Source organism: Euwallacea similis, chromosome 18 (genome assembly GCF_039881205.1).
Source record: "Euwallacea similis isolate ESF13 chromosome 18, ESF131.1, whole genome shotgun sequence".
Taxonomy (NCBI): Eukaryota; Metazoa; Arthropoda; class Insecta; order Coleoptera; family Curculionidae; genus Euwallacea; species Euwallacea similis.
The window spans coordinates 2,369,689-2,395,438 of NC_089626.1; the positions used below are offsets into that span (position 1 = coordinate 2,369,689).

Consider the following 25,750-nt stretch of genomic DNA (forward strand, 5'->3'; position numbering starts at 1 on the left):
GTCGCGGAGAAATGAGACGCCATTTTTTAATTTTAAATATAAACATAATGTCCAAAGCTTATATATGACAGTCAAGCCCTTATTTTGAATGAACCGAAATAATAGGTATTTTGCAGGCATTAGTAAATTCTACAATGTGACTGTAGATATCTCACTTATTGCTCTATAAAATCTCTTACACCGTGTCCATATAGAGTGACGTCAGCTGGCAATTGACAGAAACGTCAAGTACAAAACCAGCGGAATATTCAAAACAGGGACCCACAAAATACACATCGCCATTACCCAACAGACGTCTCAATAACTTAAATAAAACATTTATTCATTTTCTCTCAACAACCGCATTAAAAATACTTCTGCAACGGCTCTCCCAGCACTTTCTCCATCTCTCTCACGGCCTTCTGGCACGCCTTCTCCACCCTCTCGTCGTCGTCTTCTAAAAGTTCCGCCAAAAAGGGGATGGTTTCTGGTAGAAGCGGCATAAAGTCTTCCCGTAGCTTCGCCACTACCTCCGCCAGGCAGTGCAGAGAAACCAGCCGAATCTCAGGCCTCGAACTGCGCATTTTCAGTAAGATTTGATAGTTCATTTCCTTCCATAGACCGTCGTCTGCTACGGCCACAGCGAACTGGACTATCGTCGGGGTTATCAGCTCTGTGTTACGTTTAATCAACGTCTCTATTCCATCAATGTCTTTCTCCAGCAAGTCCACCAAGGGCTGCATAAGTAACTCGAATCTGTCTCGGTTGATCAACTTCTTGCTGTCATAGGTGAAAATCGCTTTTAAGGTCTTGAGAACGTATTCCAAGAGAAGTATACTTTTTTCAATATCAGTTGTTTCTTGTGAATTTACGCTTCGCATTATTTCTGAGGCGTTGCTGAGAATATTTCCGGCGAAGAGCGCAAAAAGTCCCTTTAGAGCCTGTCCAATGTTTTCGGATAAGTGATAGAATGTTATGAGGCGTTCACGGCTGTCTCCACCTCTGATGGCCCAGTCGAAGAGCTTAAGGTAGAATGGCCTAAAAGTGCTCTCTGACAGCTTCAATGTGAAGATGGTGAGCGTCCCCACTATCTGGCTTTCAACGAAGTTAGCCGTTTCAGTGGAAGCATTATCCTTGCAGCGAAACTCCAAAGATTTTAGGAAGAAATTGGTGAATTCCGGCATGTTTAAAGCCACATCACTAGAACTTAGACCGGAGAGCTGCTCTTCCAAGATACTTATGAGGGCTACAATAGCGTTGTGGTATTGTTTTGCCACAAGAATGTCATAGCACTGGTCTACTGTGGGCACTAAAACCCTAACTGGAATGACTGACCCTAACTTCTTCTTAATACCATTCAGTCTATTGATTAGTGGCTGACACTTTGGGTCTTCAGAAGAGCTGCTCCATTTGCTGATCAGTATCGAGCATTCGCAAATGATCTTTGGCAAATATGGACTCAACAAAGTAGCAAAGCTCTCTAGTAGCTTATTTACTGCAGTGACTATGCTTAGCAGCAGCATGCTGCATGTGTCCTGCGACTTCTGCTTTTTCAGAACTGCCAAGAAGGCTGACATGAACGATGTAAGGCTTGGTAAGGCGTGGCCTCGTAAAACTGAGCATAATTCAGCTAAGCAGAGGATGACAGAAGCTTGGACGTTGCCCTGCACTTTCCCTGAATGCAGAATGTTTGATATGAAGTCCAAGACTTGAATGAATCTTTCAGGATCATTGGGACCCAAAGTCCTGACTATTAGCTTCATAGACAGAAGCGCTGTTTGAATTAAAGTCTCCTGGTCTGAGGGTAAGGCACCTTGCAACCCGGCAGGCTCGATGATCATCAGTATCGGCTTGACCAGGACAAACAACTCTTGATCGTCTTCGCTTTTGAGGTGCGAGAATCCGCTTTGAAGCTTGGTGTTAAGCACCTCCAAAGCTCTCTTTTTTACCATAAGCATGCTGTGCACTAACAGTCCTTTAATCACAAGAAGGAACATTCGAGAACTGAGCAAATCGTTGACGTTGTCTAGTAGATCATAACTGTGGTACAAAATAGTTTTCCAGTAGAGGGCTTGGGGGCTGTTGAGAGCGCTATCGCACACCTTTTGGGTTCTCTGAATGTATGACAACACGCTAATGATAATTTCCTTGTAGAGACCTTCTATGTGAAGGTTCTCCTTTGTTGACAATTTAGTGACCAAAAATTTAGACGAGAGCAAACTGGAGACAAAAATTATGATTAAATATTTGAAGTGGCGGAATTGCTTTGCAGTGTAGCTCTTGAGGTTGAGTGAGTGCGTTTCAAGCAAGTCCTCCTCTTTTTCATCCGGTAAATCATTTATGTATTTTAGAAGACACGAGCAAGTGTGCAGCATTGTCTCCACTGAAAATTCTCCGCTGAGTTGGAGAGAGATTTGAATTCTCTGAGATGGTATTTCTACGGAAAAAAACATTAAGATTTATTACCTTCTTACCTCTAAAACCTTCCTACCTTTCTCAACTTTCTTTTTATCCTTGATTGGGTGCAACACTTCCGCCTCGAGCACAAACAAGAGGAACAAATACAAATTTTGCTTAGCGTCGACATGATTTAGCAGTTGCGTATATAGACACACTCTCCTATGCTCTGGTACATCCAGTAAGGCATCCACGAAGACCCTTAACACGTCCCCTATAGTGGTGGTTCGCTGCTGGCTGACCAGAATCGGAATGATTGTGTCCAAGATTTTAGAGATAATTTCGAAGCTATAGGTGTCATCGTGTCTGACAAGGGTCGAGCCTACAAAAGTAAAAACTGCCATCACATGGTGCAACACTTCATTGGGCACTACTTTCGCTGCATGGGCTAGCACTAGCAAGGCGTGGTAGTGGGTTTGGGGATTTTGCGAAGCTCTAATGCACTGGATTACCAGCTCGATGTTGAAATTCTTTTCTGAAACTGTTTCATTCTCAAGTTTGCCACATATCAACAATAATAAAGACAGAGTTAGCTGCTTGGGGTATTCCACCATAGCCTGCTCTTCAAAGTCCAAACACTTTTTTAAAATGTCGAATAGTATTGGGAGAAGTATCTGGCTATTGCGGATTTTTTTCTTGCTCTGAATGAATTCCAACAGACAAACCCCCTTTTTCCATGCCAAAGTGTCAAGAACATCCAGTGTAGGCCCCTGCGGCCTTTTTCTTGGCGTTAAAGGTCTGTCAGACTGAATTTCGCTCATGCTTTTAAGGATTCTAGCAACAAGATTGACGTCCAGGTCTATGTGTTTGAAGATTTTGCTGGCCAGTGCGGAAAATTGAGGGTCTTCAGAAACCGCCGAAAGATCACATATCAGTCCCAAAAGCTCTGCAAGTAAGTCCTCAGGTAGGAAATGATAAAGATCTTTTGAAAGCTGCCTTAAGACTATTGTAGGTAAAGTGACGGCTTCCTCTTGGGAGGTATCCACTATGACCATTTTATTGAGGGCGAACACAATAAACTTCCAGGTGTGAGATTTTAAGGTCACTTGGGAGATTATAGACTGCTGAATATTTTCAACCAACCTGCAGAGAATTTTGCCCTCAAGGGTATTGAATTTGGGCCTGTTTTCGAACAATTCCAGGAAGTGCTGGTAGAGCTGCTCTAGAAATTGAAAATCGTTGATGTGCACCGTTAACTGGAGGGCACCGTAAGTGACATGTAATGGGGTGTTTTTCAGACACATGACTTTGGTGATATCAGACAAAAATCGCTTGCCCTTAGGGGAAGTCAGTGATTTAACCGCCACTAAAGCCACTTGTTCGGAATCGGCTAGGATTTCTTCCTTATAGGTCAAAAGCTTCGTGAGAAACCAGGAGCAATTAGTCTCTTTTTCTTGATTTTTCAGCAAATGACTCATTATATCTATAGTTGTATTTCTAATATTACTGTTCTCGTTTGAAAGTATTGCAAGCAAATTAATGCTTGCGGTTACAGACTGCAGCTGAAAGCGCTGTGACATGGGAAGAGTCTTCTGAACTGTAAGCAGAAGCTCTTGAAGGCTGCTTTCACTTAAAACTCCAGCTGAGCATATGTTAAAAACCTCTTCAATGGTCTTGTTAACATCACTTGAATCTACATCCATCAATGGTTCAATTAAGCTTTTGCTTTCTTCATATTCACCAAAAGATTTCAACTTCTCAAATGCGCTATTCAGGACAGTCTTCAGAGATTTAATATCTTCAGTTTTAGGAATTGGCACTACAATTTTGCCCACAAGTTTAACTAAACCTTTAAGTACGCTCAACAATTTTTCCTCAAATTTAGGCTGGATAAAATCAATTTTTGTCCAGTTGATTGAATGTCTGGACTCCCGTTTTTTCAGTCGCAGTTTATTGATGATTTGGTGGCGATGATCAGCGTTTTCGTCTTTGAATACTTTGGCTATTGAGTCTGTGAATTTGTCTGAGTATTTAGACTGAAGCATGTTGATAATGTCTTGAAGCCAAGACTTAATCTCTGCATCATTTATGGCTTTCTTGCTGGTTTTATCTAAGAGGAGACTGATAAAATCGGTGATAAAGGAACTATCAAACTCAATCTTATTAACAATATGGCACAATATAAGTCTGAATGCAGATTCATTCTCAGCTATTGCTCTCTCTAGAGATTTCTCTATAATTGCTTTTAAGCAGGGATAAACACAATTGCCAGTTGAATGCAGAACTCCCAGATTGTCCAGCAGCCAACAGCTTTGCAATATATTATTTAGAGCTCCTTCTGATAACACTGTGTATTGGCTCTGCAGCTGATAAACTAAAGCCACCAATAAAGCAGCCTCCATTGCTACAGACTTGCACTTCAAGCCAAACACTTTCTCGACAATCACATCTAACAACTTCTTGGACAAAGTGCATTTTGATAATAACCTTGCTGTAATTACAAAGGTAGCAGAGGCAAAATCTGGAATTTCAGAGCTCAGACCTTCCAACAGCAAAGGCAGAATTTCTGTTATAAAAGGATCCTTAATCTCTTTAGAAACCTCAATGGCACCACACAAGACTGTGCAATAAAAATTAAAATGCACTGTTAAGGTTTGGTCACTATGAGTCTTCATTAACTGTGTTAAAAACTTAGTCCAGCATTTTATAATTTTTCCATTAGAGTGCACTTGTCGAAATAAACTTAATCTGTCCAATTGAGTTCCTGATTTCTTAATAGCACTTAAAAAATAATACGGGTCAGAACTTTGGTCAAAGCTGCAGGTTTGTACTACCCGCACGAAGGTGTTTGTGGTGTAATAAGGGATGACTGTAGTTATTAGGTCTATTTTGTTAAATTCATTAATATGATAGCGAAAATACAGCCACTCCAATGCTTTGTGTGCAGCATTTGTTAGGATATATGGACCAATCACAACAAAAAATCTCCTTATAACTTTATCAATCTTCTTGTTCTCCTCTTTGCTATGTATGTTTCTATCAAAATCTTTAGAGGAAGGATGAAATAAGTTGTCTAAGAATTCTAGGAAAATCTCATCTTTTGCTATCAATTGCTGCAGACCCTCCAAACCAATTTCGAATATAATATCTCCCCTAATAGAAGCAGCTTCCTTAGGATCAAATAAGAGGGAATGTCTCTTCTTGTCATCTTTATAAATGTTGGTGGAGGGGACGGCCAACTGGCGTAACTGGGTTGCTAGTGAGGTCGACATTTGCAATAGGGAATGTAACTCCTGGAAAAATAATTTATATGTGAAATTATGAATAAAGACGTATAGACAGTTTTAGTGCTACTTAGCTTTAGGTCTTTTGTCATACATATGTTATGAATATTACAATAATCTACTGACTAAAAAGCTTTTTGCTGCTGAATTGAGTTTTCAAAAACCCATGCGGATTCAATATTCGACCCCTCATAAATGGCTATAATTAGTAATTTGTACTTACGGCAGTTCAATAATAATTAGATGATACAGCCAAAAGGGCAAGAAATGTCTTTCAGAAGTCTGCAAAAGGCTTAAAGTGTTAAAAACAAAATATTTATAAATTTGGTACCGCAAGTAAACAAAAAACACACACATGTACTTGTGAGGTTAGGAAATTCTGATTTGACGTTTCATCGTGATTAGCGAAGAAAGAAAGCCTCTAATAGAGGACTTCGATTACGACTGCGTGACGTCATGTGGAATGTACCAAGTGAATATGTATATGTGACGTAATTGTGTATGTACATAAAATAACGCGAAGAATTTCAGTTTATTAAATCTAAAACAAATTTATTACTAATTGAAACTTTTAACAACGACGTTTTATTTCTATATTTTTTGCAAGAAAACTATCAGACTTCTAAACAAAATTAACAATTTTATTTAATTAAACAGAAATTACAATATATTAATATGGAAGACATTGATTTTTTTCTAAGCTAGCCCAATTTAATACTAAGTAATAAAATAATGCATGAGCTATGAGCTATTAACATTATATGGCATCAATTTATTTGTATAAGGCTGAAATAAATCAGTAACATTCATCAGCTGCTTATATAAAGAACGCACAGACCTATACATTTGCTTCTACACCATTAACTATACGAGATAAGGACTGAGAGGATATTCTCCAGCTATTAAGATTTCCAATTTGAACTATAGACTCAGGTGCACGTAATCAATTCAATTCGTTCATACCCTCGCTGGCTCAACCTTCAGGTTTTTATTCAAATCGGAAAAGGTCTCTAGATCAATGTGCTCACTTTTGCCACATTGTAGCCTTTTGGCTAATGGAGGCACGAACAAGTGTGGATCATAATTTTCATCATCTACTCGCTTTCCAGTCACTTTCCGAATTATCAGACTTGCTAAATACCCTATTACTAAGGTAACAACCAATCCTCCCACACCGACGTATAGGTAGGACAATCTGTATATCCATAAGTATTCACTATCATCCCCCGTAGTTTCTGTGTAAGTCATAGTCTTGTTGGTAAACTCGCATCCTTCGGTAGTCGTAGGGAGTTTGAGAGTAGCAGGTTTCGGCCCGTAAGCCATCCACAGGGCCATTCCTAACCCGCAAGCTAACCCTATCACAGAACCAGATTCATTGGCGGTAAGACTAAACATCCCTAGGGAGAAAAGCCCCAAAAGGGGACCTCCAACAACTCCAAAGATGGTTAAAGCAGCCTGGAGCACTCCTCCTAAATATTGAGCAAGAAAAGCCACCCCCAGGCAAATAAATCCATAGATTAAGGCAATAAATTTGGTCTGCAGTGAGGCGCTTGAAGGGGCTAAATCCTTTTTAAAGAAAACTCGATGCAAAGGCTGAAACATCAAAAATAACTATAAAATAAACATTAACCCCCAATTAGCTCTACCTTATAGTAATCTTCAACGGTGACTGCAGCCAAACTATTTAAAGCTGCTGATACCGTTGAAAGGGCCGCGCTGAAAATCCCGGCTACAAACAATCCTGATAGACCAGGAATGTGCCCCATGGTGTCGATTACATAATAGGGCATCAATTGATCTTCAGTGGTGATATATTCTGCGTCTTTTGGATCACAGTTAAAGTATTTTGAGTAAATAGCGAGGCCCGAAAAGGAGGTGCTGATGCTCAAGGCTGTCAGTATGGGCCAGTTCCACCACAAGGCTTTCTGAGCGCCCTTGAGGTCTTTTATGGTTAAATATCTTTGCACTTGAATTTGGTTGACCGCGTAGAGGGACAAAAAAGTCACCCCTCCACCGATGATTAGGGTGAACCATGTATGGCGAACTGTGGGATCTGGGTCGAAACTGTATGGTACAATGGTTAAAAAATATGTAAAGGAGGAATATGTTTTATGTTACTTTAATAAGTTAGTTCTCTGGCCCTCCTCAGCTATTCTCCAGATTTCGGCAAAACTGCCAGTGTCGACTAATGCCGCCCCGATAACACTGAAGACCGCAACGAACATCAAAATAGATTGAAATACGTCGGTCATGAGGACCGCCTTCATCCCTCCGATGGTGGAATAGAAAGTGCATACTAAACCTATGGAAAGGATGGCAGCAGTTTTGCTGATACCAGTGAGAGCTTCTAGGGCTAAAGCAGGAGCGTAGACCACAACTCCCATGTACAGGGTCATTTGGAGGGTGTAGGAGAGGGAGGCAGCTAAGCGGGCGGTCTTACCGAAACGGAGCTCCAGATACTGTAACATAAAGTGCAAATGTGCTGTAATGTGTGTGTACCTTTGCTTTGCATTTACCTCATAGGCACTTGTTGTTTGCAATTTGAAAAAAACTGGCAAATACAAGTAAACTGCTACGGGCGTGAAAATGCCATAGGAAATGTTAATTACGATGAACTGAAATCCGTAAGTGTAGTTCTCGCTGGACACCCCCAAAAGGGTGATTGCTGACATGAAAGAGGCCATAAGCGAGAACGCTACAGGGGTGATGGACATGTTTTTGTCTGCTAGTAGATATTCCTATAGAATTTGTTGTTATAATTATATACAGAGGATCCGTTTCTGGAGTTCAAACATGGAGACATCGGCAACTATAAATGACACGACGTCGGCTAAATTAGGGCGCAACAATTCAAAACGATTGTCACTTTATGGTTACAACTTTTCTTCTTTCATAATGTGGCGATATCTTATTGGGAATTCGACGTTTAGATTTTTGCACAGCTGTTGTGCTTCCGGTTCGAAGTGACCAAAAAGGTGTTTGATCTGCATGTTTCGTGAGGCGAAAAGCGAGTGTGATTCTGGCTCGAAAAGCCAAAGGTCGAGCTTGTTACCTGATTTCCAGAATTTTCGAAATGGTCGCTAAACCAACTATGTGCGCAAGCTCAGAGACATTGTTTCCTGTAAAAAAATAACAAATGACCCGTCGAACTGCTATTGAGATTTATTGGTATCGAAGAATAATGTACGTACGTGTTAAAGCTGTATCGAGAAAAATGAGTAAAGACGAACAGTGTTAGCTGAGTGCCCAAAAAGGGTGTCTGACCTCATAGTTAAATTTAAACTTAGAAGATGTAGAACACATAACAAAAAACAATCTACGGCGGACGGCGATGTTGCCACGTCGACATGGGTTTCATACGACACAGGTCCTAACAGCTCCCACAATCAATTTTTCTTTTATTTATGGGCCCTGTTTTGGATTATCTCATTTTTAAATTCAAGTTTTTCCTCCAATTACGATGATCTATCACGTGCTAAGGTCCAGTGTTGTAGTTTAGAGAAAATATCAAAACTCCTATTCCGGCAAAGAGTGCCATGCAAATGAGAATCCAAGAAACAAACGAATAACGAAACATTACAACGGTTGCTCCAACTCAACGCTTCCCGCTAGTCTTCCTAGATCTTGCATTGATCTCAAAGTTGAAGTTCATTAATATCGGTAAGTACAAATTTATAAATGAGGCTCCCTACCGTCCCCTACAAACGAAGTAATGCAAGCAGCATATTTTTGAACTCCAAATTGCGCAATTTGCTCCGAATTTAACCGACTGCGTATCTCTCTCTCATGGCTACCGAGATCTTTATGGTTGAGCTCCAGTAACGGGAATCCTATGTATATAAATTCCCACTTAAATACTCACTTGCATGGTCTTCTGTTTTCCTCCCGTGAACCTATAGTAAACCCCAATGGCAGAGGAGGTGAGTAGAACAATCCCTATGACTACATAGTCCCACACTCCGAATGTTACTTGTGTTACCGCCATTTTGAAGGAACTTCTTCCCAGTTCTTACATGAGGTTCAGCAGTGTTTCATTGTCTTGGCAAGACACCTGAAAGCGGGGAACCGTGTTTGGTTCTTTTGCTTTGGTGGTGATCACGCCATGATTAGGCAGATTAGATAAATCAGTGCAAATAAATTTTATTGCTTCTCATATTTAAATAATTAATGTGTATTGTCACCTGCTGAGCTATCGTCTGGAGACAATGGAATTGATGGTTATTAAAGACTAAATAAAGTGACTCAGTATTTCGATATTTAATCGCCAATCTATACTAGCACATCGTATGACATAATGCTTAGGTATATCAGTTGGAGATAGTTTCCAAACTATGCTTGCCTATAATACCCCTATTGTTAGAGGCTAGCATGAAACGTTATTACCGGTCTCCAAGGTAGTCTATAGGGTAATTTTAAGGAAAAAGTCGGCTGTTCAGGACTATTAAGTTTAATAGCAGCTATATCCTTGACACAACGTTCATAATTTAACATTATTATTTAAAAATATCACGTATATTAATTACGAAATTTATTGTGCTATTGTCGAAAAAGCAGTAAAAGTAAATTGTCCCAGTAAATGCTAATAGTTTATGTATTATCATGTAATGGTACGCATTTATAAGTTGTGGTTCGAAAATCAGAGGAACTTAAGTTCAACTGAAAATTTTGAATGAATTCAAAAGGCGGGAGTGATCGCGCAACACATAACTAGCGCCATTTCTCGGAGAACGTAAAAAACAACCTCAAAAAACTTCTTTGGCATCCGTGACGCTAGATGTCGCGCAAAACAAAAAATCAATTTTCACTCGCTATATTTTATCGTAACTCACGTGTTAAAAAACGTCCGTCTGATAAGGAGCTTTCGAACGAAATAACTGTACATGGAGATATTTGAAAGAGATACTCACTTGAATTAAATAGGTGCATATCTCCCTTGATAAAAATACAAGAATATCAAACACTACTACTACTACCAGTAAAGTTCACTAGCACGTTTCACAACGCGCACACGCAGTTTAGACCTTGAATCGACCGTCTTAGGTTTTTTTGGAGGGATTTTGAAATGTTTGGGAGCGTTACTGTGTTTGCGTTGTTATTTATGATTTTTTAGCATTGTAAAGGAACCTCGTTTTACATCGTGGTACAATGTCTACGTTTAAATATGTAACGTCCAGTCAGGAGAATAAACATTCTTGTTTAAATGGTGACTGCAAAGTTTGTCACTAGACCGTCATTTTGTGAAATTACTTAGCCAAGGAAAATTGACGGATTTTGACTGTAGTTATGTACTATAGGGAATTTTCGCTCTTCCAGCGTATAATATTTAAATAAAACTTCATAATAGAAAATCTTTGAGCTACGCAAGTCAAAAATACGACCCTGTCTCCAGCACTCCTCTCTACGTTCAGCTGCTCAGCGCATTAAAATCGATCCTCCCTGGCCATGTCACTATAAGCTGCAGCTTGCACAATCCCTCGTTTTATTTTCCGCGCCTCCAAAACACAATGTGATCTTAAGACTGATCTATCTACGAATCAAATGTGATACGATGACATGCGATTGTTTCGCAGTTATGTCCACATACTGAAGATCCTCCGTTGGTCCTACACCGTCCCTGCTCTGTGCTATGTATTGTTTCTTTTGATGACATGGATGTTGACCATACCATTGAGGCCCAAAATAAGCTACAGCGATGGTTTCGCTGCGTCCAGGTTCCTAGAAGATACTTTCGAAGTGCGCATTAAGAATAGCAACTTTAATTCAGACCGAGTTAACGGGGATGTGCCCCAAAAGAACGAATATTTGGTTAATGTGAACAATGCTGAAAACTCCCAGAAAGGTCAAGTTCAGATTCTTACAGAAGTTTTTAAGCAGTATGAGATTTAGTTTGGTGGCCAATAGAGGGTAAATGAGGTTGTTGTAGGGCGGACAGAGATAGAAGCAGTAAATTGGATTCTAAAGAGCTATCGCAATGGATTCGAATCAAAATTGTTCAGCACATATCTGATGCTGTGGGTAATAATCATAGGCTTTTTGAGCTGATCGACAATAATCCACGTAATGGAGTGGTAACGTGGAGGGAGTATCACTCGCACTTTCTTAAAAAAAGGGGTTTCGCAGAGAAGTACGTGAAAGCTCATGATGAGAAGAGGCACCGGGGGCTTCGTAGGGCGGTCAAAGGTAGGAAATAAGCTGAAAGTTCTGGAGAAGTTCTTTAGTTTCGCACACATACACGTTTTTGAAAATTTCCAGGCATTTTTCTAATTTAAATTTCGCGCCATTAGTGTGGTTAACCAATGAAAATAAAATATGGGGAATGACGACAGCATCTTCATCAACAAATGAATGGCATCTTGCAGATTTGATAAACACGCGTTATTTTCCTTTTTTGTTAATAAATTTACGAGGAATTGCGTTAAAAAACCAAACTGGGGATATCTACCATGAGAAAAACTGCTTAATCTTAAATAAGAGTACAGAGAATGGATTTTAATTGTAGAACAAATCATGAAAGACCGTGCCCTATGGACAGAAGCAGCTAAAACTAACCCCGATTCATTAACAGCGGAAGAATTTCTCGCTTTTACTCATCCTGAGTCCAGTTTGGCTAATCAGCTATCTTTAGTAGACGAGCTTTACGATAAATTTGATAAAGATGGTGATGAGTTCCTCACAGAAAATGAATTCGCAATTTTCCAAACCGAAGGTACACTTCTAATACCTACAGCTTCAGTCAACAACATTTTTCTTCCTTTTTTGAGGTCTTGGAGACGAGACCATGGTGATAAGACAAGACGAGCAGCAACGGAGACATGAATTTCGGACTGCAATCGATTTGAACGGAGATGGGAAAGCAGATCGAAGAGAACTGTTGCACTATGTAGCTCCTCAAAGCCCTAGACATGCAGACCACGAAGCTGAGGCTTTGCTGGCATTAGCTGATACTGATAGGGACAATATGCTGTCGCTGGGTGAGATTTTGGCTCACCCAGACTTGTTCCTCAAGTCTAAAATGGTGGATACTGCCCGCAGTTTTCATGACGAATTTTAATGTTCCGTCGATTATTAGTTAATAAAAGATGTGTTCTGCTAAAGCTCTGTTGCTTTACTTATCGTTGAAGATAGTCGAATGCTGTTAGTGGGTATTTCAGGTTGATCCCTACATGTAGTATAAAAATTTAAGCTTTTTATAGCTGAAAAGGAAGATAGTTTAAGCTTTAAACGCGCGACTTTAACTAACGAAATTCATCATCAAAATGGGGCGCCAGAAATGAAAGAACAAGCCCCGAAGGGGGATAAACTAACAGTAATAATTTATTGAACTTACAACAATACATAATAAATTACACAACTTTGGAATGGTCAACTGCTTTTCACAGCAAGATCTTCGATCTTCTGCATGCGATATGAGACTCCATTTGGGTCATCGTCAAGCGCCACAGAGGTGAATTCTTCAACCTTAATCCTCTCAGTGCTCGCATAATACTTCAAAGGAATATGCAGCCTTTCTTTGGTGTGCTCTGAAAGCGAGTGCAAAAAGCTACGGATCGGGGGCGAAATCAGTTCCGTATGTACATTCCCTGGCTCCTCAAATCCCGTGGCGAAAGAGCCCAGAACTCCTAAGATTACCGTTAACAAACAGCCGATGGCCGAGTACCAGATGTACGAAAGACGAAATAGGACGAATACTTCGCTTTCCCTTTAAATTGGAACTGTGAAATTTTGATAAGAGCTATGAAGTGTCTAGAGGCTTACCCGTCAACGCTCTTAAAGCCAGCTGCAGTGTTGGTAACTTGCTGTCCGATGCACATCAAAATGATCAGAGCTGAGGACAATAAGGCCCCGAAAATTGCACCCTGAAACATCGTTTAACTGCGACTGATGGGTTCGTAATATAGATGAGAAGTACCTTGCCATTGGCCCATGGGATGAACATGCCCAGGGAGAAAAGACCCAGTGTGACCCCTCCCGCCATGCCGTTGAAGCTGATGGCTACCTGCATGACACTGCCTAATTGAGCTATAATAAATACCTAGAAAAATAATCAAATAATACTCAGGTCGAAACAACGGTTTTATCCCATACTAAGCCAAAGCTTATAGCTCCATAAGCAATGGAGATGCACTTGGCCCAGAACGCCCCATGGTGGTCATGAAAATAATATCCGCAAACTCCACCCACAAAGTCTTGGATAGTGACTGCAGCCAGACTGTTCAAAGCGGACGCTACAGTTCTGTAGATGTTCGATTATCACAGGGGCAAGCAACTAGTGCATAACGTTTACCCTAAGCTGGCGGCAAAGATTCCAGCAACAAAGAACCCAGTAATGCCCTTAAGATGTCCCATGACAGAAATGACGTAGAAGGGCAGGATTTCATCCGCGGCATCGATTTGCTCTTCGGATATGGGGTCGCAGCCCTTGTAGTTGGCCACTAAGATCATGCCAGTGTAGAAGTTAATGGTGAAGATGAGGTTGAGGCCGAAGCACGAGATCCAAAGGGCCCTGCATGTATGTTTACTCGATCTGTCTGCATAAGAGGAGAGAAGGAGAACTTACGTTCGGACTTGTTCAATGCTCTTCACCGATAGGTATTTCTGCATGGAAGCTTGGTTGGAGCAAAACATGGTCAACCAATAAAATGTTCCACCAATTACTACTGACCAGAAGCTGTGACGCACTGTTGGGTCTGGATTAAAGCTATATAACGTTACACACCATCAAGTTTATTGTAGCCACCAATTAAGCATGCGTCGTACTTAAAAATCTCCAGCTTTCCGGAGTTGTAACTCTCCGACCAAATCACTCCGTAGCCCCCCACGAACTTCTGCCCCAAATACAGGATGAGTACCAGGGAACCTATAAGCACCCCCGCTTGGAATGTATCTGCTATTATGACCGCTTTCATGCCGCCCTGGAACCGTCTCCCTTATTACACACCTTAGTTATATGAGCTCTTGACTCACCTGAGATGAGTAAAATATGCAAACCATATACACCACGGTAACTGCTACATACACGTTAAGGCCAGTTACTGCAAAACAAAAAAATTGCTTTGAGGGCAATTGTGAGGGTCTTAAAGAGGGTTCTACCTTTGCTTAACGCCAAGGCAGGAGCGTACACTGCCACGCTAGTGTATAAAGTCATTTGAAAGATGTAGAGCGCGCTTGCCAGATACCTTGTAGAAGGGCGAAACCTACAAAACAGTTCTCATGAAGGTACCGGCGTTGTTGGTGTCATCATACGACCCATCACCTCCTTGATAAGTACTCGTAAGAGCTAGTCAGGCGCAGTTCCATGAACACCGGCAAATAAAATTTGGAAGTGATGGGAACCACCAGAATGAACGCCAGACATATCATCCAGAACTGAGTTCCGCAAGTGTACATTTCAGCGGGGTTGCCCAGCAGCTCTACAGCAGTGATAAAGCTGCGGACACAAATTATTATGAGCATTTTCTTTTTGAGCAGATGGGTCGGTTTCTGACCTAGCCGCCAGAGACATTGCCATGGGGAAGGTGCTCATGGTGCTCCCTCCCAACAGGAAGTCGTGGCTGCTCTCGTGCTTTTTATGGAAGAAACCGTAGAAGACCCCGATTCCGCACGAGACGATGAGCATCGTGCCCAGGACTGCATAATCCGCCCACGAGAAGGTAATCCCGTTAGTTTGCGGCTCGCAATGGCCTGCGGGAATTTATGTTTGTTCTTTGGAACGATGGTTTGTTTGAGACCTACCAGATTCCTTTGCGGCTTTAATGCGAGGAGTTAAGATCAAAATTACTAAAAGCGAGTTTAAGGCCACCTGAGACATTGCTTCCTATGATACAGACGCATTAAAGTCGACGTTGTCAGGGCCTGCCACAGCGATTTTACCTTTTCAATTCAATCGAATCCTCAATGAATTCTACAACTTTTGGATCTCATTAGACAAAACTCACTCACTATTTGCTCTTCAGTCGATTTGAACGAGGACGAGTTGCGGGAAAGACGTGCTCCCTCAGCGCGCACTAACGATGTGGGGCGTTAATGAGTCGGGGTTTAATTGCGTACTAGGGAAAAAGCGTTATGGATAAATTGTTTTTAATTGGAATGTTTTCTTTGAGTTATTAATGAAGCGTTATAATTGCCACCTAATTTCTTGCTGCGGCTACTAATTGAGGCAGGATCAGATCAAACCGGATAAAACTTGGTTTCGGATATGATGGCGTCATTACAAAATTCTGTGTATTCATCATTTTTTTTCATGCTGAGTTCAACAACTTTAATTTAACTTTTATTAATTTTTTTTAATAACGTTTTTAAGCATACAGAGTATTTAGTTATATCTTCACAATCTAAAAGAAGTTAATAGCACAAATAAAGGTGTAAATTATTTCTTTTTCCGGCCTTGAGTGCACTTGGGACAGTACCATTTACCCTTTGGTTTGGTAGTCAGCTGGACGCATGCAAAGTGGAACCATTCAATTGGGCACTGAAACATACAATAAACTTTCTATTTTTTTGCTCAGTGAAAAGCCTAGATTGATATCCTATTTTGAGGAGCCACTAGAATTCCAATACTTACATCTGGATTATCACACCCTATCATTTCCCCATAAGACACTTGATGACACAAACAGTAAGTAGGCTCGTTAGGGTCCACAGGCATGTCCAGAACATCACTTGGGTGAGCTATCCCTGCAAGGCCTGGAAGAACTGAAGCGACGGCTTCAGCCACTGAAAAAGAACTTTTTACAACTTTCTCTCCACAATTCAATTCATTATTCTAAGTATCTACACAATGAGCTGCATTATCTACAAGCACAATACTACTAAACTACTAGAGCACACCAATGGTGATGATGAAATGATACCAACCCTCACCTGCAGTGGCCTTTGCGCCCACTCCCATATTTCCTGCCTTATCATTCCCAACTCCCTTTTGTCTCTTCTTCTTATTACCCCTAACAGTCCCTGAAGACTCTTCACTAGAGTTCCCTGACCGCTTCTTCTTATCTCCCCCTTTTCCGTCTTTAACTTTCTTCCGACCCTTCTTCCCTACACTGGCCTCCTCAATGCTTCGAGAATTCAAAGCTTTGTCCTGTATCTCAGACTCGAAGCGCGCCAGATCGTTATCAAGCCTTCGAATGTGCTTGTCCACCAATTCATATGTCTGAATTGCTAATTGTACTTTATCATCACCCAGCTCTTTGGCTTTATTGAACATGGTCTGGATTCCTTCTAATTGTTCTTTTTGCTGGTCCTTGAGGAGGGTTTTCAAGTTGCGCAGGTATTCATCAGCTGAGGAATCAATGTCTTTCATGATAGTTTGGGCTCTCTTGTCCAAATCACTCATGAGGGTGAAGTTACGTTGAAGTTCAATTGGTAAATGTTCCAGACCTGAAGTAGTATGTCAATTGTTTTTCTGGCAATTTTTGAATAATAGACAACAAAATAAAGTAGGTACTGTAAACAAGGAAGATATTTCTAGAAATTATAGAAAAAGACCTTACTGTCCAAGTAATGTTCCAAGTATAATGCGGAAGTCATGTTGAAATGTTACTAAATAGACACTGGAGAGTCGCGAAACACAGAAATTTTTTTAAATATATGCTTTTTATTTTAAAAAAATAGAAAAATAAATTGATAATTTCCGAATTTTCTAAACAAATTGCTTTTGTTTACTTTGTTTTCAAGGACCGTACTCTCATTGTTATCAGTGACAAATGAAATTTGACTTATATCATATAGCCCTATTTTTACTTATCTTTTAAAATCGAATAGTAGCAATGTGACAACGTTGAAACTAGTGTCTAATCGTCCTCATTTTGCTAATATTTTATTTAATATTAAAATTTTATTCCTTCACTATTAATAAGCTTACAAATTGGCCACTCAGAATACCGATCACTGTTTCAGTCTAACTGTTTCTGCAGACTTTTCAGCATTTGGAGTAGAATGAATATTTTTTAGCTTTTTTGTTTTATTAAGAAAATTACATTTCAGGGGTCACATAAAGAATATATTGGTCTTTACAGCTTATTAAATATAACATCAAATACTTAAACAAATTCAAAATCAATTAAAAACTAATTTCACTGATTGAGACAATCAACAGAGATTCCTTTCTAAATGAAATTTGAAGATGTTTTCTAGGTTCAAAAAGTAATTAAAAAAATAGTGAAATTATTCTTAACAACATAATTTTCCCAACTGAAAATTGTCCTTAATACGCCTCATGCATGCAAACAACCAACAACTTATTGACCAATTTTTTCTATTTCCTCGCAGTCTTCCGCATTTAAAAACCGAATTTTCTTCCCAAAATGCCCTTCTATATCTTTCAATATTCTCATCGAATTCTCTGAATCGATTAAGTTAATTGCGAGGCCCTTTTTGCCGAATCGGCCCGTCCGACCGATTCGATGAAGATACGTCTCGCAGTCGGCTTCACCGTTAAAAATTGGCAAATCAAAATTGACCACTATGGTAACTTGTTCCACATCAATCCCTGCAAAAGTAGTTCTTAAGTAAATCATAAAACTCCAACAGAAGGATCGAACTCGCCTCTAGAGAGAACATTGGTAGTGATCAGCACCTTCTCCTTTGCCTCTCTAAATCGATCCAAAACGCTGATGCGCTGTTCTACAGTTAGTTCACCATGCAAAACTGCAACTGCGTGTCCGTCTGCACTCATTTTTGTTGCCAACCAAGAGGCCGTTTTTCTGGTCTAAATAAATGCTCAGAAATTCAAATCCCAAATGTCTACTAGAACTTACATGGCAAAATATTATTGCTTGTCCTATTCCAATAGTCCCATAAATATTTGTAAGAGCATTGTATTTAGCCTCAGGAGTGTCACAGCGCACATAATATTGGTCTATGTTATCTAAACTCTCCTCTTCTCTTTTGAGCCTAATTATGATGGGATTGCTAACTATATGTTCGGCAAACTCTATTACTTCTTGTGTGTAGGTTGCAGAAAAAAACATCATTTGACAAGAGGAATGATTAAGCTGTCTGGGAGAAAATTTTTAAATTGGTTATGGTTTAGATTTCTATACTCACTTATGAATGCGAATGCACTGGTCTTGGTGACCCTGCTGAGAAATCATAACGTCCGCCTCATCCAATACAAACACTTTAATCTTTTTTATGTCAAACACTTTGAATTTTAGGGTCCAGTCCAACACTTTGCCTGGGGTTCCAATTATAATGTGCTGGGATAATTTGATGCCTTTAGGCACTAAAAACTACCATCCAAACACATTTCAATCTTAGTATCAAAAAAACCTTACACTCTTCCCCTCTAACTGCATATATCAGTTCAATTTCAGGGTAATATTTAGACATGTGAGCTGCAACTTCACCAGTCTGAACTGCAAGTTCATATGTTGGAGAAAGACAAACAACCTAAAAGTACAAATTAATACACCACATTTGCTTTTTCTTCTTTCTGTTAGTTTTTACCTGGGGATAGTGTTCATTTGGATCAACTCGACTCAACATGGCTAGCACAAAAGCTGCAGTTTTGCCAGTTCCCGACTGGGCTTGAGCGATTAAATTTTGAGGCGGGTCCGCTAGTAGGGCTGGAAGAGCAGCTTCCTGAATTTTTGAAGGAGAATTAAACCCCATGTCATAAACTCCTTTCAATAGGCTTGGTTTGCTGTAGTTACATGGTGCTATTTAATTTAAACTATACAAACTCTTCAGCACTTACAGGTTTAAGGCATCGAAACTCTTAACAGAAAAGAGGGGGGATTTAGGGTCTTTCCTTTGGATTTCTATATCGGTTTTGCTTTCAACAAGGCCTTTTCTGATTATTTTGGCCAAGAGGCTTGCCTCGGCTGCACTAACATCTTCAGGGACGCCTTCTTCAGGCTCAACAGGAGGTTTTTCGCTTAAACTAACGTCAGAAAGCTGGGAAAATGAGATATCAGTTTAGTTGAAAAGCTTTTTTTTAAGGTTGAAGTTATGGTTTGCCGAAGGCCGGGGTAAACGTACTTTTGTTTCAGTCTGAGCCACATACTTCGCCCAATCTACTTTTTGGGCCATTTTTCTCGTTTTAAGTGTCCGTTTCTCTTGGATAATTTAGTTATAATTCGATAAAATTTTGAATTCTAAATAAATTACAATCGAATAACATAGCGGTCATTATGACACTAAATGGGAAAAATCACAGTTGACAGCTAATTAGACGTTGCGGACAATATCAAAGGCAACTGTTTTATCAAGTAATAAAGGAAGAGGTGTGGCAACGTCCCATTAAGAACGTTGGCTGTAAGGTAGCCACAGTCAGGCAGTAAAATTCGTGTATTTCATGTTTAAATATTTATTGCAACATAACAATAACCTCGCAAATCTTATCTGAGATCAGCGGACATGGCTTTGAGATCAATATTATTTTCGTCAGGTTTGGACCTGTTTAAGAACTTCTGCACCACGGGAGAAATTGCCTCTTTATTAATTTCCTTATTCCTGTTATGCCCTGCAAAATCAATAAATATTCTCCCACCTCGTACTCCATAACAAAACGTACCCATGCAATAACTCACGACCAAACCAATAAGAATGGCGGTGATAGTACCAATGGGTGTATAATACATGTAGGATATTCTGTACAGGACAAAAGGAAGTTCAACTGGCTTGTCGTTGGCTTTGGATGTTAATGTGATACTCAAATATTCCGCAACCCAATCGGCACTGCACCCTTCCACTGAAATGGGCTTTTGCGGGAACCGTATGCGTCCATGAGCGATGTGAGTCTGAGAACCTACTGAGATCCATGTTATCAGAGCGCCGCTTAAGAAACCACCAACTAGGGCGCCCTAAAAATAACATTTTTTATTTAATCAAAGCATCGATGCAGTATAAATACCTCTGAAGTAGCCCCAGGGAAAAACATTCCAAGAGAAAACACTCCCAAAAGAGGTCCCGCTGTTATCGCTCCAATGCTTCCTGCGGCCTGAATCAAAGTCCCTAGCTTCTCCACCACAAAAACGAGCCCCACGCAGATGAACCCTATTAATACCACTATAATCTTCATTAGAAGGCTCGCATGTGCCTCGGACATCGCCTTTTTCAGCCTTGGCTTGATTAAATCTTCAAATATAACGCCAGTCATTGAATTTAGTCCCGTGGACATCGAGCTGAAACGTCGTCAATCTTTTCTTCCCCGCTTCGAGTTTCCAAAAAAAATAACTCACCTTAGAGCGGCACTGAATACCCCACTGACAAACATTCCCGGCAGTCCGGGGATGTCCTCCACAGTATCCATAATGAAATAAGGCAGAAGTTGGTCAGATTTGTGGATCGAACCTCTGGTGACTGGGTCACACTTGTGGTAGAAGGCGTAGATGACCAGGCCCATGTAGCAGCACATGGAGACTAGTATCCAAAGGCCCACCAGCAGTATTCCTATGGTTCTGCGGCGGAGAGCTACGTGAAAAAGAGCAACGCAGACAGGGGAAATATGAGCTTACATGCGGGCAGACTTTAATGTGGGCATGGCCAAACATCTTTGAACCATTGCTTGGTTTATGGAACATGAGGCTAGCCAGTAGAACAAGTTGCCCACTGTCACTGTCCAGAAGGAATGGCGGATGGTTGGGTCCGTGTTCATACTGAAATGGTGTTTATTGCTCAAGGTTTTGAGTTTATATAAGTGGTATTTTACTTAAAGAAATCAATTCTTCCTCCCTGCAGGTTTCTTTGCCAAACTTCCTGCAGTCCCCCCACTTTAATGGTGCCGACGACCACTGTGATCACCAGGGCCGCGAACATTATAATGGTTTGAATGGTGTCGGTCCAGACAACTGCCTTCAAGCCACCCTAAATACACATTTTTTTGGCTCAATTTACATTAAATTTACTCCAAAAGCAGGCAATACACAATATACTTCTAAATGGAAGAAGGTAAGGGCCGAACATTTGAACTTGGGCGGTGGTCATATACCTACCAAAGTGGTGTAGAAAATGCAAACTATGCAGACTACCGGAGTTACCAGATGTAAATTTATACCTGTAACTGCAAGTAAAACAGTTAATTAAAATGTAGCATGTTTTTTAGGCCTTTACCTTGACTGAAAGCCAGAGCTGGAACGTAGATAACTATAGGGATATAGAGCAGCATCTTGGTCAGGAATAAGGTGGTTCCCAGGAGACGAACGGTGTTATTGAATCTCAAGTTAAGGTACTTAAAAAGGAGGCTTAATTGGTTTTAAGGCACCATGTTTGGGAGATCACCAATTCTTACTTACTTCGTAAGTGGATGTTATTTGTAACTTGTAGAACACAGGCAGGACTATGTAAGCCATCGCGGCAGCGCCGAATATTTCTGGGACCACAGTCATCCAGAATTGGGTCCCGTAAGTATATATTTCAGCGGGGAGGCCTAGGAGACTTATGCCAGAAATGTAGCTGGAAGATCAGAAACTATGTTCAAAGTTCTGAAATATTGGCAATATTCAGGATCTAGTCAGTTTAAGTAGTAATTGGAAATTAAAACTTTTCGTAAATTTAGTACACATATTCTTCATTGTATACAAAGTTTTTGCCATTTGCCGTCTCCTCATTTTCGGCTAGAAGTACTGCTAAAGCTATATGAACTTTAATTTGTCAAATGTCAAATCACATCCGTCATCTGACAAATTTTATTTCTGGTGCTCTCCCTTCATTTTTGAATTTGAATGTGAACTACCAATAATTTCCTAATTTTTCAAGTTTTCCCTAGCAGTCCCACATCCTAAGAACACAATTTTGGTTGAATATACATCCAGATAAACAAACACATAAACAGAACGTTGTCACCCTAAACTTCTTTACCAGGAACTACAGTAAATCGCAATCGTATCACAATGTTCAAATCCAAGCGAGATCAAGAGAGAAAACTCAGAAAAGAGCTAGAAGACACTGCATATGTCTTCGAGGACTTTATCCGGGACTTCCAAGACGTGCCTACTTCCAGTAAGACCTTCGTCAAGTCCGGCATCTTCTATGGGGAAAAGAATCTCTCGGTTCCTCTGGAAAACCAAATCTACAAGCCAACTCCAATCATCGCCAACAATCAGGCAATACAGAGAGCCATTGAGTGTGCAAAAATAGTAAAACTGGACATTTCCAAGAAAGATAGGATAAGGAAGAAGTCAAACCTTGAGTTGTTGAAAGAAGAGCTTACGCTGCGTCATTCAGAGCGAGATACACGCGAAAGGCTTAAGGTACGTATGTAATTCACTTTGAATACATTTTTACAGTTGTCGGTAGGAGGAAGTCGCCATGACAGGGCCGGCTGTAAGCTATTTCGACGGGGGCGACCCTAAATCCACCAACCTATTTCTCGCTAATCTGTCTACCAACATAACAGAAGCGAACTTGATGGAAGAGTTCGGAGCTTTCGGGCCCTTGGCCAGCCTCAAAATTATGCGGCATAGAGGTTGTTTTATAAATCTTCTATATTTTGACTTCAAAGCTTATTGTTGCAGGAGAGGGAAAATTTAAAAAATCTAGCACAAATTGTGGTTTCGTGGCATTTATGAATAGATGCGACGCTAAGCGTGCCCTAAACGGGATGAAATACCGCAGCGACATGCGCGTGGGCTGGGGGAAGTCCATAGACATACCCGCACAACCCATATACGTCCCTCAGAATCTCCTACGGGTTTATTTGCCACCTCCATCAAGCGGGCTCCCGTTTAATGCTGTGTGCAGTAGCCCGAAAGTCTCCAAAGGCATTTAGATATAATTTTGAATTGGGACTGCGCTAATAATTTCCTTTCTAGATATCAATGAAATTCTTTTAAATGCCACTATAAAGGTCACAATACCGTTGAACAAAAGGACGTTGGTTTTGATTAATAGAATGGTGGAGTTTGTGATTAATGAAGGTCCGTTGTTCGAGGCCATGATAATGAATAGAGAAATTCATAATCCTGACTACACGTTTCTGTTCGACAACAAGTCAGCTACTCATTTGTACTATAGGCTAGTATTGATCGATTCCAGCTGGATAAGAGGTTACTTTAGTGTCGTAACTGCTGGGTCAATTTTCAGGTGGAAGTTATTCAGTATACTCCAAGGCGACACAGTTGGGTCCTGGAAAATGGAGCCTTTCAGGCAAGATTTTAAAACAGTAACTTCAGGTCAACGTCATAATTTTCTTTTCAATCCAGGATGTTCAAAGGGGGTTCCATTTGGTTGCCCCCTGTGGCCCCAAATTATCAAGCTGGAATGCCTAATGAGCTTATTGGCGACAAGGATAATAATAGCAGGACCTTGTCCGGTAAAATGACTTGAATTTAGAGCTCCAAAGAAACTCTTTTAATGTTTTTTTTTGTAGCCAATCAACGCCAACGTTTAATAGAGATAATTAGAAATTTGACTTTGTGCAGGAATTCCATCGCTGAAGGAATGGTGTTTTGTTTGAATCACGTCACTGCCATTAACGACTCTTTGGGGATTTTAGTGGATTCCTTCAATAATACATCTACTAATCCTGTTAGTAAGCTAACAAGGTGCGTTAACTTGAAAGGAAATGTCTGTCTGTGAATTAACAAAAAATAATATATTTTAGATTATATTTATTATCCGACGTTCTTGTTAATTGCAAAATCAAAAAAGTGCAAATTTCCGAGTCTCGCGTCCCAATAGAGTCGATTCTCATTAGAGTAAAAGAGTGTTTCGACGATTTGGCCAATGAGGCTGATAAAGCAATACTTAAAACCAAAGTTCTTCGGGTCATTCATCAGCTACAGCGTTCTGGATTTGTAAAAAACGACTATTTAACGACGGTACTGAGCCGGAATAAGTTTACTCTATTTCCTTTCATATTTTCCCTTCAGTTTAAGGAAAGTTTTAAGACAACTTCGGGCCTGATGGATGACGAGAATTCGAGCAGTGACGAACCTTTGGACGGCGCCAGTTTGTTGAGACGCTCAATGAAGAGTAAAAGTGAGGAGTGCGTCATTACATCCAGGGAACTAAGGGCTAAGCAAGAAATGAGGGTAAGTTATTTAAAAGCGTTGGATCGTGAAGAAAACTACTGGAAGTGTTTTCTTCACCGCTCAATCAGGTAATAGAGTGTTTGGTGAATAACGATCGTGTTCGATAGTACCCAAGCAAACAATTTTTTGAATACTTCCAAAAAGAGGTATTGAGTTTTGTTGCTTTACAGATTCGGCAAGAGTATCTGGTTCCTTCGAAGTGGGATGCATTGGATGCAGAGGACGCAGCGGTCCAATCTATGTTTTCAGCTAAATCACATCGTATTGAAATGACGAAGAGCAAGAAGACGACGTGTGCTCCAAGTAAGAGCCGTTTCATACGTGCAAGGTGACAGTCTAAACGACTTCGTTTATTCAGGGAGCTCAATGGGAAAGTTTAGTTATGTAGCTCCGTTGCCTGAGAAATCTCCCATTGAACTCTTCATCATTGGACTGAATAGACAGTCACCATGAATGTATGAAACGGTACTGAATGATGTGCCAAGTTTGACGCTGCGAGTTCGGAAACGAGACGAAAAAATAAAATTTATAGCGCCAGATTTACCGGAAACTTCTCCCTTGAAGGGCAAACATAGGAAACGAAAGCGAAATACAGAACATGAGAGTCTGGATAACTGCAAAAAATATACTGATAAAATCGGACGATTTGACGAGCGCCCTTAAAGCTAAAATCTGCCGATTGTTTCACAGTTAATAAGAGAGTTGTATTAATAAAGCTTCGTTGGTGTTGACGATCATTTGGCTTACCTGGCAATCAGAGACATGGAAATAGGGAAAATCCCCATGGTTTTGCCTCCCATTAGGTACTCCGACGTGGTGTTTTGCTTGACCTTCGCGAAAAACGCGAAGTACACTCCGATGAAGGCGGACACGATCAGCATTACAGCAAACACCACGTAATCGATAACATCGAAGTATTTTTTCACATTGCCTTCTTCGTCCATTGTGACGAGTAATCGAGTTAAGGGAGTCACTCTGCGAGTGAAATTTTATCTGATGGTAACTGGTAAATTAGTTGCGGAAGACGGTAGCGCCAATTTGGGTTTAATTGAAAAATTGGGTCGGTGGCCATATTATTAGACGTGTCTTTTAATGTTCAAAAGAATTATGTCACCA

General features: G+C 40.4%; 7 protein-coding genes across 9 annotated transcripts; 2 read left to right on the forward strand and 5 right to left on the reverse strand.

The window, feature by feature from the left end:
• Positions 1 to 305: 305 nt before the first annotated feature.
• Positions 306 to 5,960, reverse strand: l(2)k09022 (HEAT repeat containing 1 homolog l(2)k09022). The gene is made up of 3 exons (XM_066398676.1): positions 5,884 to 5,960; positions 2,471 to 5,669; positions 306 to 2,416 (listed from the first exon to the last, which is right to left on the reverse strand). The coding sequence occupies exons 2-3, from the start codon at positions 5,646 to 5,648 to the stop codon at positions 345 to 347; spliced, it is 5,250 nt and encodes a 1,749-aa protein (XP_066254773.1). The 5' UTR covers positions 5,649 to 5,669; positions 5,884 to 5,960; the 3' UTR covers positions 306 to 344.
• Positions 5,961 to 6,329: 369 nt separating this feature from the next.
• LOC136414844 (uncharacterized) lies at positions 6,330 to 15,731 on the reverse strand. The gene is made up of 18 exons (XM_066399062.1): positions 15,596 to 15,731; positions 15,393 to 15,530; positions 15,146 to 15,341; positions 14,914 to 15,087; positions 14,751 to 14,854; positions 14,625 to 14,692; positions 14,418 to 14,572; positions 14,218 to 14,358; positions 13,945 to 14,163; positions 13,746 to 13,893; positions 13,570 to 13,692; positions 13,416 to 13,516; positions 13,028 to 13,359; positions 9,523 to 9,668; positions 8,177 to 8,398; positions 7,779 to 8,119; positions 7,307 to 7,724; positions 6,330 to 7,253 (listed from the first exon to the last, which is right to left on the reverse strand). Exons 2-18 carry the CDS (start codon positions 15,466 to 15,468, stop codon positions 6,618 to 6,620), a joined length of 3,600 nt encoding a protein of 1,199 aa, XP_066255159.1. The 5' UTR covers positions 15,469 to 15,530; positions 15,596 to 15,731; the 3' UTR covers positions 6,330 to 6,617.
• myd (mayday) lies at positions 11,060 to 12,754 on the forward strand. The gene is made up of 4 exons (XM_066398693.1): positions 11,060 to 11,533; positions 11,584 to 11,840; positions 12,160 to 12,366; positions 12,422 to 12,754. The coding sequence occupies exons 1-4, from the start codon at positions 11,214 to 11,216 to the stop codon at positions 12,709 to 12,711; spliced, it is 1,074 nt and encodes a 357-aa protein (XP_066254790.1). The 5' UTR covers positions 11,060 to 11,213; the 3' UTR covers positions 12,712 to 12,754.
• Positions 15,732 to 15,943: 212 nt separating the features above from the next.
• Ing5 (inhibitor of growth protein 5) lies at positions 15,944 to 17,308 on the reverse strand. Of its 2 annotated transcripts, none has more exons than XM_066398699.1 (4): positions 17,150 to 17,308; positions 16,521 to 17,036; positions 16,222 to 16,373; positions 15,944 to 16,128 (listed from the first exon to the last, which is right to left on the reverse strand). In XM_066398699.1, the coding sequence occupies exons 1-4, from the start codon at positions 17,184 to 17,186 to the stop codon at positions 16,027 to 16,029; spliced, it is 807 nt and encodes a 268-aa protein (XP_066254796.1). In that variant the 5' UTR covers positions 17,187 to 17,308; the 3' UTR covers positions 15,944 to 16,026. The 2 variants fall into 2 exon arrangements, with proteins under 2 accessions (XP_066254796.1, XP_066254795.1); XM_066398698.1 differs by having other exon boundaries at positions 16,515 to 17,036.
• A 434-nt stretch (positions 17,309 to 17,742) lies between these two features.
• Positions 17,743 to 19,789, reverse strand: Dbp80 (putative ATP-dependent RNA helicase Dbp80). Of its 2 annotated transcripts, none has more exons than XM_066399035.1 (8): positions 19,641 to 19,789; positions 19,357 to 19,556; positions 19,107 to 19,302; positions 18,935 to 19,049; positions 18,705 to 18,882; positions 18,416 to 18,656; positions 18,204 to 18,366; positions 17,743 to 18,147 (listed from the first exon to the last, which is right to left on the reverse strand). In XM_066399035.1, the coding sequence occupies exons 1-8, from the start codon at positions 19,689 to 19,691 to the stop codon at positions 17,897 to 17,899; spliced, it is 1,395 nt and encodes a 464-aa protein (XP_066255132.1). In that variant the 5' UTR covers positions 19,692 to 19,789; the 3' UTR covers positions 17,743 to 17,896. The 2 variants fall into 2 exon arrangements, with proteins under 2 accessions (XP_066255132.1, XP_066255131.1); XM_066399034.1 differs by having other exon boundaries at positions 17,744 to 18,155; positions 18,212 to 18,366.
• Positions 19,790 to 19,952: 163 nt separating this feature from the next.
• LOC136414816 (sodium-coupled monocarboxylate transporter 1-like) lies at positions 19,953 to 25,704 on the reverse strand. Its single transcript, XM_066399032.1, has 10 exons — positions 25,382 to 25,704; positions 21,896 to 22,055; positions 21,714 to 21,831; positions 21,596 to 21,663; positions 21,313 to 21,467; positions 21,119 to 21,259; positions 20,843 to 21,061; positions 20,515 to 20,785; positions 20,176 to 20,464; positions 19,953 to 20,124 (listed from the first exon to the last, which is right to left on the reverse strand). The coding sequence occupies exons 1-10, from the start codon at positions 25,576 to 25,578 to the stop codon at positions 20,000 to 20,002; spliced, it is 1,743 nt and encodes a 580-aa protein (XP_066255129.1). The 5' UTR covers positions 25,579 to 25,704; the 3' UTR covers positions 19,953 to 19,999.
• On the forward strand, positions 22,493 to 25,087 carry LOC136414828 (U2 snRNP-associated SURP motif-containing protein-like). The gene is given in 10 exon segments (XM_066399045.1): positions 22,493 to 22,852; positions 22,899 to 23,067; positions 23,117 to 23,615; positions 23,685 to 23,747; positions 23,804 to 23,913; positions 23,971 to 24,145; positions 24,205 to 24,421; positions 24,473 to 24,634; positions 24,805 to 24,937; positions 24,993 to 25,087. Coding segments are annotated over 10 exon segments (1,983 nt in total).
• Positions 25,705 to 25,750: the final 46 nt, after the last annotated feature.

Excerpts from the sequence above, each read along its gene's own strand:
- LOC136414816 (XM_066399032.1), bottom strand. The coding sequence starts at position 25,578 with ATGGACGAAGAAGGCAATGTGAAAAAATACTTCGATGTTATCGATTAC. Across the intron at positions 20,786-20,842 it reads GTATTCAGTGCCGCTCTAAG|CTCGATGTCCACGGGACTAA; the intron begins GTGAGTTATTTT and ends ACGACGTTTCAG. Across the intron at positions 20,465-20,514 it reads TCCCTGGGGCTACTTCAGAG|GGCGCCCTAGTTGGTGGTTT; the intron begins GTATTTATACTG and ends TGTTATTTTTAG.
- LOC136414844 (XM_066399062.1), bottom strand. The coding sequence starts at position 15,468 with ATGTCTCAGGTGGCCTTAAACTCGCTTTTAGTAATTTTGATCTTAACT. Across the intron at positions 9,669-13,027 it reads AGATCTTGCTGTGAAAAGCA|AACTGGGAAGAAGTTCCTTC; the intron begins GTTGACCATTCC and ends ACCTCATGTAAG. Across the intron at positions 8,120-8,176 it reads AAACAACAAGTGCCTATGAG|TATCTGGAGCTCCGTTTCGG; the intron begins GTAAATGCAAAG and ends TTTATGTTACAG.
- Ing5 (XM_066398698.1), bottom strand. The coding sequence starts at position 17,186 with ATGACTTCCGCATTATACTTGGAACATTACTTGGACA. Across the intron at positions 16,374-16,514 it reads AAAGGCCACTGCAGGTGAGG|TGGCTGAAGCCGTCGCTTCA; the intron begins GTTGGTATCATT and ends GTTCTTTTTCAG. Across the intron at positions 16,129-16,221 it reads TAGGGTGTGATAATCCAGAT|TGCCCAATTGAATGGTTCCA; the intron begins GTAAGTATTGGA and ends TGTATGTTTCAG.
- myd (XM_066398693.1), top strand. The coding sequence starts at position 11,214 with ATGCGATTGTTTCGCAGTTATGTCCACATACTGAAGATCCTCCGTTGG. Across the intron at positions 11,841-12,159 it reads GCTTCGTAGGGCGGTCAAAG|AACAAATCATGAAAGACCGT; the intron begins GTAGGAAATAAG and ends TTTTAATTGTAG. Across the intron at positions 12,367-12,421 it reads CGCAATTTTCCAAACCGAAG|GTCTTGGAGACGAGACCATG; the intron begins GTACACTTCTAA and ends TCCTTTTTTGAG.
- Dbp80 (XM_066399035.1), bottom strand. The coding sequence starts at position 19,691 with ATGGCCCAAAAAGTAGATTGGGCGAAGTATGTGGCTCAGACTGAAACA. Across the intron at positions 19,557-19,640 it reads TGGCTCAGACTGAAACAAAA|CTTTCTGACGTTAGTTTAAG; the intron begins GTACGTTTACCC and ends TCATTTTCCCAG. Across the intron at positions 18,657-18,704 it reads CAGTGCATTCGCATTCATAA|ACAGCTTAATCATTCCTCTT; the intron begins GTGAGTATAGAA and ends ATTTTCTCCCAG.